The sequence below is a fragment of the Anoplopoma fimbria genome, chromosome 21, assembly GCF_027596085.1.
Source record: "Anoplopoma fimbria isolate UVic2021 breed Golden Eagle Sablefish chromosome 21, Afim_UVic_2022, whole genome shotgun sequence".
In the NCBI taxonomy this organism is placed as follows: domain Eukaryota; kingdom Metazoa; phylum Chordata; class Actinopteri; order Perciformes; family Anoplopomatidae; genus Anoplopoma; species Anoplopoma fimbria.
The window spans coordinates 10,139,304-10,155,928 of NC_072469.1; the positions used below are offsets into that span (position 1 = coordinate 10,139,304).

General features: G+C 42.3%; 1 protein-coding gene across 1 annotated transcript in view; it reads right to left on the reverse strand.

Annotated features, from left to right (window-relative positions):
- cubn (cubilin (intrinsic factor-cobalamin receptor)) overlaps positions 1-16,625 on the reverse strand; it is an 89,984-nt gene that overhangs the window by 32,703 nt on the left and 40,656 nt on the right. The window contains exons 33-43 of the mRNA XM_054622653.1: positions 16,127-16,243; positions 15,892-16,005; positions 15,424-15,552; positions 15,139-15,271; positions 12,376-12,581; positions 7,468-7,649; positions 5,509-5,701; positions 4,100-4,297; positions 3,722-3,868; positions 2,929-3,119; positions 825-993 (exon numbers count right to left, since the gene is read on the reverse strand). Coding sequence (XP_054478628.1) covers positions 825-993; positions 2,929-3,119; positions 3,722-3,868; positions 4,100-4,297; positions 5,509-5,701; positions 7,468-7,649; positions 12,376-12,581; positions 15,139-15,271; positions 15,424-15,552; positions 15,892-16,005; positions 16,127-16,243 — 1,779 coding nt within the window. The remainder of the gene's footprint in view (positions 1-824; positions 994-2,928; positions 3,120-3,721; positions 3,869-4,099; positions 4,298-5,508; positions 5,702-7,467; positions 7,650-12,375; positions 12,582-15,138; positions 15,272-15,423; positions 15,553-15,891; positions 16,006-16,126; positions 16,244-16,625) is intronic.

The window sequence follows — 16,625 nt, forward strand, 5'->3', positions numbered from 1 at the left end:
TGTTTAAATTTTCTTTACATCCCAACAGCAATAAATTAATCAAATGTACTGATAAAAAAAAGAAAATCTGTGGCTGTCGCAGGACTGTAATAAGCCCTTCCAATCATTAAATTTTTAATGAAGTGACTGCCGACCTACCTCTCTACCTATCTACCTGCATACCTCTCTACCTACCTGTCTACCCACCTGTCCACCTTCCTACCTGTCTACATACCTACCTCTCTACCTACCTGTCTACATACCTGTCTAACCACGTGCACTCATTGTACTCATCCTCCACATCTTCTATCTTACCAGCTATGAGTTCTAACATAAGTCATGTTGGTAAAGTTCATAACGATTATTTGGGGGAGTGGCTTTGGAGATAGGCCTAAAGGAATGGCTGTCTGTGTTACCTACAATTTCCCACTAGATTTAGAGGCTTGTGGAGCTAGTGCTGCTAACTATTTTCATCGGAAAAGAGTTCCAACACAGGGCTGTGATTTTAGGTTCAATCATTCATAAAATTGAGCTTACTCAACTCTTGTTATTTTTTCCCCATTGCAATACTGCCCTTATTTATTTAGGGGCCCACCAGGAAACCTCCTGGTATCCTGATGGCACACCACCCTAGTCTAAGTCTATCACGCCATCAATACATGCGCTTTTCAATTCAACCCCACTGAACTCTAACTATCAACAACAATTCCAATAAAAATACTGTTGTAATCCTTGGTCACTGATAAAGTCAACGATTACTTGTTGGCATTATTTGACACTGCATCATATTGATGTTGTGAATTCTATTGAAACAGAGACGATACAAAAAAGATTGGTTGTTATACCCTGACTGTGGGCTTCAAAGGTCAGCTTAAAGCCAGTGGCCTCATCGGTGGGATCAGATGCAAAGTGAATGAAGAGGTGGTTGTCAGTAGTCTGGAGGAGCGATGGCGGACTTGAACCACAGAGACGTTCCCCCAGTAGTGGGGCTGAACCATCTGGACCATTCCTGAGCTGTGGAGACAGCAGCGAGTGAGTAATAACAAATATTAATCAACTGATCATTTACAGTGGATCAAAAACCTCAGACAGAGTGTAGTAAGTAAATGGTAAAAACAATTTAAAAAAGTAAATGGTAAATGGACTGTACTTGTATAGCGCTTCCCATTTTTTCAATCACTCAAATTGCTTTAAGACTACATGCCATTCACCGATTACCACCGCCTACAGGAGCACTTTGGGGTAAGTGTCTTGCCCAGCGACAAATCGACATGGACTAGTGGACTAGCTGGGGATCAAACTGCCGATCCTCTGATTGAAGGACGACCCGCTCTACAACTAAGCCACAGTGGTTGGTGTTGACAGCTTTCACACCAGCCCAAACAAACCAAACTAAATGGGCAAATGTACTGTAGGCTACATCCACACTACGTTTTTAAACTCATTAAACAGAGACAAATGAAAACGCTGCTGACATCACTTTGGTTAGTTTAGTTTTAGTGTGGACAGGCAGAAATAGAGACCTTTAAAAACGATGAAACCCTGATTCTCTGCTTGATTGGGTTTCATCAGTCACAACTTGTCCTTCCCTGACTCGTCACGCCCCTATCACCTTATCCTTTGATTGACGAAAACAAACGACATCAGCCTTGATTGCTGTGCAACTACCAGTGGTTAATTCAACATTTATAACAAATACATGCATTGCTGACATGTTTGTCTATTCCCGAGCTGTTATGCAGTTTAATGCTACATTTTATAAATCTACTACTGCGCAAATGCTCAGAAGACAAGCTATTATTGGAGTGATTTAAGAGCGGCATATCCAGCGGAGTAATCAGCCCTACGGAGCGGACATCTCAATGCACGTTTTTTGTGGCTTTGAGGAGTGGGATGGACATAAAACGACTTTCCTTATGTTTACTATGATTATTTTGTGATGAAAGAAAAGCATAAAGGCTGATCTCCAGTACGACATGGACTTTAAGCCTACTGGCAGAGCTACGAGTGTGAGAACAGACAGCAACAAAACTGAGGAAACGAGTGAGAGACGTGTGTTGAAGAAATTTATTGACCAATAATGTGGTAAAACTTTGATCTGTAAGTGTTGGTTTTCGTAATAAATTTGATGTGTGAGGAAAAGCAAGAAAGAGAAAGACTAAAAATAATAATCAAGTCTGTCTGTTCAAGTGGGGAGGATAGAGGAAGATCTCAAGTAGCCTACAAATCTTTTAGCAAAGGAAGTACAAAAACACTCTGTTGGTTTTTTGGGTGAATTGAGCAACCAACCACAGAGTAGACAATCTGCTTTCTTTTGTTTACATGTCCAGTGCACGTGACTGATCATCTGATGTGTTTTAAGGATTGTAAGAATTGATCATGCGGTATCCTCCAGATCTGAAAAGTGAAGCCAATGCGGAGGTGCCTTAAACCTGCATTCTTTCTACTGGCCATTAGGGAGCGACTCCTCTGGTTGCAAAAATTAGTGTGATAGTATAGAGGTCCACTTCAACACATGATGTTGAACCTCAATGACCCTCATGTGATGGGCCATAGGTTGGTAAAGCCTGGCACACCCACCAGTCTGGAGTTATGCTTCTTCGAGATATGCATGTCTTGACGGACCTTTACAGGAAAGGATGTTATGGGCAACCATAAATTGCATAGGCTTTCAGAGAAGCTCATGTGTACATCTCCCAAATCTCAACTATACTGTATATTGTGCAGACCCGCGCGTCAAGCAACTTGATCGTTATATCCAACTCCTGTTTTGAAAGTGGGATTGTGTGAAGAATTATGTGTTCATAGTCCCAGTAACTGGACTTGTAACCAACTGTAAAATCTGAAGTTGATGATAACTTGCAAAACTAAACTGACACTTGTAGTAGTATGGATCTGGTTTTGCATTTTTATATAATATACAGTTTTTGCTATCAATATGTTGTTTACCTCCAGGTAGTCTCCTGAGCTGCATCCAGTTCCAAAGCCTTGAATCTGGAAGGGACTCTGGAAGGTGACAGAAACCCTGAAGCCAGGTGTCACCATCACATGCCAGCTACAGTCCAGACCGGGCAGGTAGTTCTGGGGGTAGTGGGGACTGTTCAGCACGCCCCTGTCTACATGCAAGAGGCCCCCACAACCTTAAAAAAACATGACATTATGATAAGTATAATGAAAGAGTAACTAAACACCAGTTTTGGCTGAAGGGTCTCTACCTTTGACAATTTAAAAATGCCTCTAGAATGTGAAAAAAGTCATCAAAAGTAAAAAATCATCAAGGTCAAGACTGTGAGGGGGGCTGAAAAACTTCTATGATGAACATTAAATTCATCAAATTGATTGCTCCATATCACAATTTTGCAATGGTGGCTGTCAAAAACTGCACCTTTTCATCATCCATTGCACCTGATTTATAAGAGAACGACTTATATACAGCGTCTATTGTTTGCTAAATGTTAAGCATGATTTCTTCAGCTATGTATGTATCTAACCTATATAGATGCTAAATGAATTGATTGTAATGCCTGCTGTGTAAATACTGAATGTCTGGGGATTTGTAAATATAAAGGTTTTACAAGAATGGACGCAAACAGACTGACGCCCCTTATATATACTTGATTCAAACAGGCAAATCAAAATGGTTGGCCCAAAACAATAGCATGAACCTTGTCAAAGTCACTGAAAATATGTCACAAATACTGTATATAAAGTTTTTTCATTTGCTTCTGGCATAGCCTATGACCTCTGGAGTAGGAGGCATTAAAGCCTCGGCCGCTGATGCTGCCGTCTGAGGAGAAATGGATGAACATGGAGTCTCCTGTTGAGTGGAGAGAAGCTGGAAGATCCCGACCACACACGTTGGCCAGCAAGGGGGAAAGACTACTTGCACCTGAGAACCAACACACAAATGGGAATCAATCATAAGATGTCCAGAGGAGTAAGAAGACCTAACTCAGGTAACCCTGTGTGCTGTCACTAAAAAAATACTGGCTGCAGGAGGGGTTTGTGGTCTTTTTTTAGAAATGGGTTTTTATAGTCAAAGGTTTGCAGATTTGAGATGTTTTCTTCCCTTTTGCTACCTAGAGGGCAAAAGGTTTATCTAATCCTGTAGGGGGCTTACCATCTCTGATGACAAGGCTGTCAAAATAGCAGGAGGGGTAGTCCTCTATGTCCAAAGACAAGAGGTTAAACTCTACTATTGAGTCTGGAGAACGTATCAACCAGGTACACTCCTGGTAAGGAGCATAGTTTTCAGGCCAGCCAGGAGAAAAGAGGAAGCCAGGAGTGTCCCCTGTCATTAGCACTCCACCACAAGCACCTGAAACACACACACACACACACACACACACACACACACACACACACACACACACACACACACACACACACACACACACACACACACACACACACACACACACACAAAGAAATACACAGGTTCATTCAGTTGGTTGAAATGCTTTACTGTGAAAGTATGAACGTGCAATCATAATTGTAGAAACATCCATCAAGATGATATTAGAAAATAATTCATTTAGACACAAGTAAGTAATAGACTTACGAAACTGTGCCTCTGGTTCACAGTGAATTGGTTATGATGTCATTATTTTCAGTTCATGAATGTTTTACAACTAGAAACTAGAAACAGAAACAGATACTAGGTGGAAAATTACACTTACAGTAAGGGAAAAGCTAAGTGAGCCGTTTAAGATTAAAAGCATTGAGAGGCCAAGGTGTCCATCCTTTTTAATTATTGGTATGTTATTGCTATGCCCTTTGCTTTGGCTTAACCTATCGTTAACCCAGTGTCCCATGCGGTGCCCAGCTACTGAAATTCATTAACCCTTATAGGTTCAAGACTTCATGTAAGCAAAAGTCCCCTTGAAATTATTAAGAAGTTGAAGTTACAAGTTCAGAGATTGCAGACTGCATTTTGATTGTGTCGGCTCTCAACATGTTGAAGGCGAGCCGGAAGCTCATAGCTAACAGTGCTAACGACGCTAACAGTGCAAACTATGGCGAAAGTTCTGACAGAGCTCACATGCACTAAGAGGCAGGTACATCTGGCCAGGCAATGTCAACAAAGCGGGGAGAAGTTCTGATGACAGCACAGAGAGAGAGAGTCTTCCTTCTCTGCTCAGATAGATGTTACCCATTTATACATCTTTACATAGACTTTAGTTATCTGATACTATATTAATGATGTGGTGCAAAGCATATTGCGGCAGGCTATCTACACAGGTGTATACACTCAGTGAAATTAGCTTGAATTCTCTCGGGCACAATATCAGGCTCAAAACAACTTAGTTCAGCTGTAACGTGGATAGTGTGTTCACATGCTGAGTAACACTTGAGTACTATGTCTACATTGCTAATGTAGAAGGTAAGCCTGCACTAACCTGCTCCTGCAAGTTTACCTCAGTCACAGAACATATTTCCTCTACTTCCTTTTTTTGAATGTGCAGTTGCATACAGTGTGCTTATCTTATATGATGTGTGGTTTACGTATAAAGGCTCAAACTGCCTGACCTGGTGTGATAGTGGGTGGTGGTCCAGAGTCCTGGACAGCTGTCCATTCCACGAGGAAACCTTGTCCTACCACAATTGAATCCGTTGTGAACTGCAGGGTCATAGTGCTTGAGGAACTTCTTAGGGGAGGGGGCAGGTCCAAACCACAGAATGTTCCAATGGGGTAGTAATGAACACTGGGGCCATCAAATATCTGAAGGGGAAAAAAAGATTGAGGACAGAAGGGATGAGGTTGTGTCATATCAATTCAAGGCTACCTGGACTGTTATTACCACCACCTGGCTCTCACCAGGACTATGTTCTCTCTCCTGTCCTATACACCCTGCATAATAATGAATCAAGCTTTACTTCTTTATCGACTCTATATTTATTTAAGAGCGCGTCTTCCAATATGAGAATGAAAAATTGATGTCTCTTCAGATTTTGTAATGGTTTCCTTCAAAACCCTCTCCTTACACTTAAATAGTCCATGCTTGTGATTTGAAACTGAAACTTAATGCTCTAAAATATTTTGTTACTAGCTTTTCGCCTCACAGGCTGCTTCTGTGTGCTCGTGAAACATCTGCTCTCAGTATTCTCCCTGCTCACATTATTTGAGCAATTACCCTGTCAAAATTCCCCTAAATTCCCTGCCTCGATGTGGGTGCGTTCACTTTACTAGAGTGTCCCTGGTTACTCTTAACTGGGATTTTCCACTTCTGCCCTCCAAGGCTTTATTATATGTTTTTCCAGTGCTTACTTTACAACTTATGGAATGAAAGGACAATAAATACACAGAAGAACATAAAAGTAAACATGTATGTATCTTTCAGGTTCTTCTCAATCTAAATTAAATAACCCTAAATCTCAGAAATCAGAGTTTTTTCTTGAACTACTACCCCCTTCCCCATCTCCGTAGTTATATATTCCTTTTCCCGGCCATTGTAGTCATGAGCTTTTGTGTCAAAATAAACTTTGACACAAATAATTGATAATAATATTTTTCAAATTGATAATAATATTATTGATATGGCTGCACGGTGGTGTAGTGGTTAGCACTGTCGCCTCACAGCAAGAGGGGCCCGGGTTCAATTCCCGGGCCAGACAACCTTCTGTGTGGAGTTTGCATGTTCTCCCCGTGTCAGCGTGGGTTCTCTCCGGGTTCTCCGGCTTCCTCCCACAGTCCAAAGACATGCAGCTTAGGTTCATTGAAGACTCTAAATTGCCCGTAGGTGTGAATGTGAGCGTGAGTGGTTGTCTGTCTCTATATGTCAGCCCTGTGATAGGCTGGCGACCTGTCCAGGGTGTACCCTGCCTTCGCCCATTGACAGCTGGGATCGGCTCCAGCACCCCCGCGACCCTTAACTGGATAAGCGGCTATGGAAGATGGATGGATTATTGATATCAATCAATAATAATTGATTGATTGACAATGATGCGATGCACCTGGATCCATTTTAAAGCACTGTACAATTAAGTATTATGTGAAACAAAAGATTGCATTACAACAAGTTAGTCACATTACTATCCCTATTTTCATGGCTATAATTCTACTGTAATAATTGCTGCTGTTATTATAAGTAGTCTTATTATATGAATCGTTTATGTCATATACATTGAATGTGTTGTATCTAAGAACTGTTATGCTGCTCATTCTGTACACATGACATCTATTGCATTCTGTCCATCCTGGGAGAAGGATCCCTCCTCTGTCGTTCTCCCATAGGTTTCTTCCTTTTTTCTCCCTGTTAAAGGGGTTTTTTAGGGGAGTTTTTCCTGTGCCGATGTGAGGGAAGGACAGAGGATGTCGCATGTGCACAGATTGTAAAGCCCTCTGAGGCAAATTTGTAATTTGTGATTCTGGGCTATACAAAATAAACTGAATTGAATTGAACACACTTAGACACAGTGCAAACGTTCAGACTGTTCTAATAGGTCGAATCAAGGATATAAATGAGATTTCACAGCACTCAATCTTACTTTGAGCTGGTCGTAGCGGCAGTCCTGCAGGTCCTCTATGTCCATGTCCAAAAAGCGGATCTGGATATAGCTGTCTCCCTCCACAGTTATGGTCCAGCGGTAGTGGGCATTATTGGGGTAGGTTCTGGGATACAGCGGGGATGCTATCTGACCAAACTCCCCCACCACATCATTACCATACACTAACAAAAAGCGAGGAAATCAAAGTTAGATTTCTGATTCCCTTTCTCTCAGTTTTCTTTTTGATCTTAATCTGTCAGACCTAACATAACTCAATGGATTAAACAGATATGTACACAACACAAATAACATGCATTGAGATAATTACATCAGTAAGATATTTCTAGGACTAAGGAAAATGACAAGAGGCTAGTGAATAAGTTAAGATGGTAGACCCATGTCTACCATCTTAACTTATTCACTAGCCTCTTGTCATTTTCATATGGTGGTCAGTTCTATTTAATTCTTCCTGATCACCTTCGGTGTTATACTTGGATATCCATCATACACATGCGCAGGAGTTCAAGACCTTATATTGTAACGACAATGTGTGATGTGAAATCATATCCAGCAGTTGAAGAAGTACACATATCATATAACTTACATAGAGGCAGTAGTACCATAGTGTAGACATTCTCTGTCGCAAGTACAATTCATTTGACTGTAAAGCAAGGAATCTCTGTCTGTCTCTGGTTATCTGTGCGTGTATCCCTCACATATCTCAAGAACTGTTCATCTGATCTACTTAACACCTGCTGCGTCCCAAGGACGTGCAATGTTGACTTTGCTGCAATTTGGACATTCAATATAAAAAACTTGAATGAACCAACAGCCTTACAGAGACCCTTACTACTCAGCCCATGCCTATGGCCCTAACGAGGAAAGGAGATAGAGACAAAGCTCTCCGACTAGAGTCCTATGACCCTCGTGGCCGAAGCCCAAGTCCCTATTCCAAACAGGTGTCATTCCAAGAGTATGAGGGCAAAGGCCTGCAGAGCCCCACCAAAACTGGCTACAAAGATCATGGTAGATGTGAATAGTGAAATGGACATTAGCTGATGATGTGTGGCGCTCATCAGTTAAGTCGCTGGAAGTCCCAGAGGTCTGCCTCACAGAAATAATAGACAGTATCCAACAACCCCTAGTGGTAGGACAAACATTACAATTCCATTGACGGAAACAGAGAACATTGAAGCCCCTGTAAGTATAGATTTCACCTCCTATGTAAATGGAACTGTTGAGGGCACTGCAATGAACATCATGCTAGATACAGGCTCCACTATTTCATTTATAAGTGAGCAGACAAAAATGTCAATACCGTCTCTTGCAAAAAGACCCATAAAAAATAAGTTCATTATGTCACAAGCTGTGACTGGCCAAAGCTTGGATACATTAGGTATGGTAGATGTCATCTTTAAGCTGCGGTCTCAAATGCTGCAACATGAAGTACAAGTCATTACAAATGTAAATCAAGGCTTCATATTAGGTTGTGACTTTCTCACTCCTCACAGTGTTGTTCTAGACATGGGGAGGGGGCTGTGCTATCTAGGTCCTGCCCCTACTTAGGAAAAGTGAATTGGTACCCGCTAGTTGTACAGCACAAATAATGGAGAACACTATTGTACCAAGGGAATTCTCGCATTTTATCGCGATAGCTTCGTATACTGCCCCCTCTGCTTACAGTGGAAGTGGTGGGAGACAGGAGGATGATGGCTAAGCGATCATCCCTGATGGACAACACCTCCCACGCCATGCAGGACACTGGCAGCACTGTACAGCTCCTTCACCCCCGATGTGTGAAGGAGAGGTACTGCAGGTCCTTCCTTCCTGCTGCTGTCAGGCTGCACAACCACCTCTGCTCCCAGTAGACCACACATCACTAAAAACTGACTATATAAATCTATGCAATATCAAAAATCTGTGCAATCCACTGTGCAATACAACAATTATTCTTTATATAATTGATTTAGTTATTGTGGAAGTTTTTACTTATTTATTATTCTTTACTGTGTGATTATTTATTTACTTATTTATAATACTTATTTTGATCTTGTTTTTTGACTTATTTCTCTTGTTTGCACTATCCTCTCTGCTACTGTAATCCTGCAAATTTCCCCGCTGGGGGACTAATAAAGGATTATTTTATCTTATCTGATCTTACATGCCTAGTATACCTTGATGATATTATTGTGTATAGCCCCAGCTTTTCTGTCCATCTGCAGCATTTGAGTGAGGTGTTTGATCACCTCAGAGCAGCTAACCTCAAAAAAATGCAGTTTTGCACAACAGGAAGTGCCATTCTTGGGACACGTTGGCTCATCTGCAGGACTAAAACCTGACCCGAAAAACATTGGGAAAGTGAGAGACTGGCTACTGCCTTAAAACCCTAATGAAGTCAAATAATTCCTCGGGCTATGCTCTTATTACTGGCGTTTCACTTATGAGTTTTCAAAAAAGTCAGAGCCCCTGCATGCTCTCACTCAAAAGGGAAAGACATTTCAATGAACTGATGTTGAACAGAGCACATTTGAAAGCCTCTGTCATGCTCTGTATCAAACACGCCCATCCTTTCCTATTCAGATTTCTCACGAGTTTCTGCTCTTCACAGATGCATCCAGCACAGCGTTTGGATGTGTTCTGTCACATTGTCATTTGTTTGCAGCAAACATGGAAAATGTCATTGCTTATGGCAGTCGCATTTTGACAAAGACAGAAGACAAAACTGGAGAGAGTTTCCTTAACTCGGCCTTGTTGATGGTCTCTTATGTCGCTAGGTAAGACCTTCACATGATGACCTTTCTTTTACTTCTGCAATTCACTGGGGACTTTATCCCTAGAGAATGACAAAAGGAGGTATTTCAAAAATTACTCTGGACATTTTAGTGTGCAGAAGACATTGCAAGGGGCACAAGTCAGATGCTATTGGCCTCACATAACACGTGACATAACTCAATGGTGTCTAGAATGCACAGCCTGTGAAGCACGGCGTCCACAAACACCACACCAACAGGCACCTATGCGTAACATAACCACATCTTGGCCTTTTGAGAAAATTGCAACAGGCTTGACTGAGTTGCCACTTACTCGCCCTGGTTATCGTTACGTACTTGTTGTAATGGACTATTTTACTAAGGACCTCAACTTGTATGCACTTCCTTATCAACGAGCAACCACTGTGGCTAAATGTTTGTTTGAAGATTACATCAGCCACCACGGTGTCCCTCAAAGTTTGCACACTGACCAAGGCCGTCAGTTTGACTCAGATCTGGTCAAAGACCTGTGTTCCCGCCTTGGAATACACAAACAAGGACATCCCTTTATCATGCTGTCAGGTGGCATGGTGGAACGGGCAAAAAAGACCATCAAGGACCAGTTGGCAAAATACCTCTACACCAGAGGAGGTGAATGGGACAACCACCTGCGAAAGGTTGAGTTTGCATACAACACCAGTGTTCACTCGTCCACTAAACACACACTTTATTCTCTGGCCTATGGTAGAGAAGCCCATCTACCTGCTGATCTCCTTATCGGAGACTCACCGGGAATTTCAAATGCCACTCTGGGTACTCCGAGTGAATATGCCAATTGTGTAAAAAATAATTGTTAAAGCAGACTTTGGGGTTGGAGCCATATTGCCCCAGCAGGCTGCCAACGACTTCTCCGCTCCACCCATGCTCCTTTTTCTCAAGGTGTCTTTTGATATTGCAGGGGAACTACAACATTGGGAACCGGGAACTGCTGGTAGTCAAGCTGGCATTGGAAGAATGGCGTCACTGTTGTTGAGTGTAATGTGAGAACCTACCTGCTGGCTTCCCGGTCCACTTCCTGGCCTCAACTCCACTTCTGCCTTTCCCCTACTGGATTGTCTGCTTGGACTGTCAGCTTCCTCTGCCTCCACGACTACATCTCCTGCCTGCTCCTCTACGGTAATGTTGCGTTTACCTGAACTGTACTGTGTGAGTCTCTATATGCCTTGCTTTGTACTACTGAGTTTGGTTTCCTGTGTGCTGCAATTGGGTCCTAACACTACCTGTCACAGTACAATCTGGAGAGTCATGAATCCAGCAAACACTTCTTCACCACAGTCCCACCTCGATTGGATCGAAGGTGACCTCAAGTTACAAGGTTTCTACAATATTAGTGTAAGTAGATGTAACTGAGCATGTAAATGTATTGGTTGGGTCGATGATCCTAATAATAAGAGCAAATCAGTAATTACCAGCAATGCTTATATAAACAGAGCGTATACTGTGGTTTAGTTTGGTAAGTTACACATTTTTTACAATGCACAAGCATGGAAAAGTTCTAATCCTCAGATACAATGGCAGTGAACAGAGGAGTGACAATACCAAACACAATACATGTGTGAAATATCAGATAAACAAAGCTGGTTGATTATTTTTGCAACTTTCTGCTTTAACAAAAAAATGTTGTCAGGAGAATCTTTGAGCATCTTAGTCAACAATGTAATATGTATCTATACCGTATAATATTCTAAAACTCTGCAGGATGAGTTTTTAGATGGGTACAGTGGTCGGGCTCTTTTATCTAGTCGCTTGTGTCTTACACGTGTCTTTGATAAACAAAGGTCTCGATCTCTTACGCATACCGGTGATGGATATTCATGTATTGCATACCATCTCTGGTGGTCATCCATAATTCATAGAACTTTAGTTAAATTCAAAATTCTCATTTAGCTGCCCTGAGGAGTCAACAGGCAATAACGGTATAAAAATGTAAATCTTAAATAAAATTCTAAATCACAGCAATCAGTACCTTAAGCTTACAGTAATTAATGTGCGCAAACAATATTAGGTTGGTGGGTCAAGTAGTAAGCGAGATTAGCCATGACAGACAGACAGACAGACAGACAGACAGACAGACAGACAGGCAGGCAGATACACTCACAGTGTGAGAAGGTGGCCCTGAATCCTGCTCCACTAATTGATGCGTCTGAGACAAACTTAACCCACAGGATGTGACCAATCACAGAGGTGTAGTTAGAGGGCAGCGAACTCCCACAGAAGCGATCAACCAGAGGCCCTGTGGAGTTGCCCTCTCTGATTTCCAAGTAGTCATTTTGACAGCTGGAGTCTCCCTGCAGGTGAAAGGTACTGAACAAAACACAAAAAAGATTGTTGAATGAATGAAGTATTTTCTGAATGCCAAACATAGCCATGGTTAAATTAAAGGTGCAAAAAAACAAAAAGGTACGAAACAAATGGAATGAGCACCAGTATTTTTTGTTCAGGTTAATCAATTCATATCACCCACTAAAATGTCAAAATAATCTTAAGGTCACACCATCAATGTCCTAACCCTAAACACATTAAATGTTAAATGTTAGCAGACACATATGCGAAGGGGGAAATATCTATCTGTAGTTAGCTTAAGGTCTTTAATAATATGGCTATTGCATCACACCAACCCTTTCTCCCAACTACAGCCACTTTTGTCAGTGCCACTAGAGTCAAATTTCGGTCCGTTGCAAACAGAAATGGAGTCATTCTGCTGCACTAAATTTCAGAGTGCGCAGTTCAATGCTGCTGCCGATGGACAGCCTCTGTGTGCGTTTTGCATGTAAGTTTATCTCCTCACTCGGACAGAGGTATGCCGGCACAGCTCCGCGAGCAGAAGTACTCAGCTCGGTCATTATAGCAAGCACTGAGGAATTAATGGCTTCAATGGATTACAACCACCACCAATTGGACATCAACCTGGTGTCAAATGTTCCCTTTAAATGATGCCACATACGTAACTTATGCTACAAACATACTAATTTTAACCCAAACCACAATCATTTCCTACACCTAACCAAGTACACATAAAAACTGAGTAAACCTACATTAGAAGTTTATTAGGAAAAGTCACTATGCATGTTACAAGCGGAACCTGCAGTTTCCTATTAAAACCTTAGTTTATTTTGAAAGGCACTATGCATACTGTCCCATGCGCGGCTTACTCCAGGAATAAGTGTATACCAGAGTTATTGCTACAAGCCGTTTGGTCTTTGTTTGATCAAAGTGAGAGCTTTGTACGTATACCTGACATGCGATGTTGTGGCAGACTGGAGGTGAGCTTCATCTGTAGGGTGGCTGGGCTCGGCCTTAGAGATCTGTAGAAGTTAGGTGAGCTGCTTCTTCAAACTGAAAGGGGCTAGCGGTTCGGGCTTCTGATCAGGATGCCTCCTGGACGCGTCCCTTTAGAGGTGCGTAAAAGGTAGACCCAGAACATGCTGGAGAGATTACATATCTGGTCTGGCCTGAGAACGCCTCTGGGTTCCCCAGGTAGAACTCGAAAGCATTGCTGGGGAGAAGGATGTCTGGAATACCCCCCTAAGCCTGCTGCCCACATGACCCTCCCCCGGAAAAGTGGATAATAAATGGATGGATGGACTGTATGTTATGGGCGGAAACTGATGCTAGAGGGTTACCTAGAGCGTTATAGTTTGAATCTTAGTAGCACTGACCTAGCGGCATTTTAGGAGTTGGGACTGAGAAAGTTTTGATGAGCTCTTCACTGTACATACATATGCACACTTTCTTATGGATATCAGTGTAGTAACCCTAACCTTAAAGACACTCTACCTTTATTTACCCGTAGGTTAAACAAAACCATTTTCAGCATTATATCTAAACTTCTATCATCTTGTATTCCTGCTTTTCCTTGGTCCAGCAAGAATGTACAATAACAATTTATGAAATGGCTGTTTTGCACTGTTTTTTTTTATTTCACTAACTTTTCTAATTATAATTTTTTAATGCACCTGTCACAGTTCTTCCTCCATACTGTCAGTAGTTCCATACTCCCTGTCACTCTGTCTCACTCACCTAATTGGCTCACTCTGTTCACCTGCCTGTCACTCTCTCTCAGTTCACTCCGGCCACTCCCAGTTCCACTTCCAGCTCACAGCCCAGCCCCCTCTCTCTCACCACACTCTCCCTCACTCACCTAATTAGCCTCATGCAGTGCACCTGTCTGCCACACCCACCTCATCAGCACAATCCCCCTCACCTGCTCACTCTGCTGCACCTACACCCTGCAGTATAAATGCCCCACTTATTCACACACTCGCTGCCAGATCGTTCGTTGCATTTATGTCAGACCTTCCAGCAATTTCCCGTGGACTGATTTCCCGTTGCCGGCCCTGCCTGTCTGGACTTCCCTGCCTTGCCTGTGCCCCCGTCAACGACTCAGCCTTCTGTCCCCGACCACCAGATTCCCCTACCTTGCCTTTGCCTCGGTTAGCCACCTTAGCCTTCTGTCCCCGACCCCAAGTTTAGCCTCCGTTTCCTCTGGTTTCCGTCTGCCTGATCCCCTGCCTGTTTCCCAATGTGAGTCTGACCCTGCCTGTATGTCTGCTGTGTGTTCAGCTTTGAATAAAGCGCCAGAACTTTATCTGTCTCCTGGTCGTTCTGCTTTTGGGTCCACACCCCATCCGTGACAGTACCCAAGCCTTTAAGAACAACCTTAAGAGTATCTCAGTATACATTTCACTGCAAAAATAAGGGGTCTTATATGACAACAGCAAAAATCAGTGGGCAACTGGAAAAGGTCAATAACGACCTTCACATTTGACACCAGAGATCAACCTTGAGCAGACTAAGGGGTACAGGATCACTTGTTATGACCCGAAGTAAAAATTACATCACAGACGTCAAATCGACTTACATAAATGATAGCTGGAGACGGTTTCCTGGTGAGCTCCTTATGGTCCACACACACTCCACATTAGGCGGATAAGCATCTGGATAGTTCGGACTATTAAACGCACCACTCTCCATCACCAGATCTCCCCCACAACCTGAGCAGAAGAGGTGACAAGAATAACATTTCCTCGACGTTCTGTCAGTATCAATGTGTGTGCCTGAGAACAGAATTATTTTGACTTTGCAGTGATCAGTACTACTGTCCTTATATCTAGCTAAATATGTGAGCAGTACAGGTTTGTCTTACTAGAGGTGGATGCTGAGTAGGTGGCTCTGAACCCTTTCTGGGAGACGGAGTTGTCGGAGATGAAGTTGACCACCATGGAGTTACTGAAGGATGTCACTGGGTGAGGTAATTCAAGACCACAGTAGCGCCCTGACAACATTTGAATTTGAATGTAAGGCTGCAAATTGTTCTCTAATTGAACAAACAGTCCACTTGTTAAATTCAACCAAATTCAGCTCAGTATTGTCCTCACATACTGTTCACATTACATACATACATACACATTGTTATTTTATAGCTTACCTGAATAGTGTTAACATCATGTGCTCTGGTGATAAAAATCTTACACAGCTCACAGAGCAGAACTGCAAACCCAGTCTGCTATCTCTCTCTCACTCTCTCACTCTCTCTCTCTCACACACACACACACACACACACACACACACACACACACACACACACACACACACACACACAGAGTATAACTACCTATAGAAGGAGCCTGGTAGTTGTCTCCATCCAGGATCTCCACAGCATCATGAGAGCAGTTGGAGTTAATCATCTCTAACTCAAAGTCAGTGAATGACAGGGTCACATGGTTAACTGGCCACAGAAGGACAAGTCAAAGGTTTAAATATCAAAAAATGTTGTACCACCATTTTGTAAAGACCATGTATACACTAATACAAGTTTCTAGTCTGAGGACTTGGCTAAAGCAACTCACATGGTTCCTGTGCTCTGATTATCCAACTACAGTTCTGATTGGGTGGGTATGGTGCTGGGTACTGTGGCGACATAATGGCCCCACCATTATCATTGGTTATGATGGTTGCACCGCAGGCTGTTGAAAACAGTTAAATTACATTGTCAGTGGCCACCACAATATGCAGGTTGAGCTGGTTTCACTTGAATGACTTGGCAACAGACTTTCAGACACGCTCGTTTGCAGGGTTTTAGAAATACAGAGGTCCAAAAACTGAGTTTAATAGAGAGGTTCAGGGGCATATTCCCTGAATTTTTTTTATTTTCTTAATCTAAATATGTGCATTTTAGGAACTTGGAAAGCAATAACAATAGTTGTAAAACCATGTCATTTGGCAGCATAAATCAGGTTAAATGTTGCCATGATATCTGAAAATACAGAAGAGGCAAAAATGATCAGAAAACATCTGCAAATAAATGATGACCACTACTGTTAAATTTGAGTGTTATTCTTTCTCGCC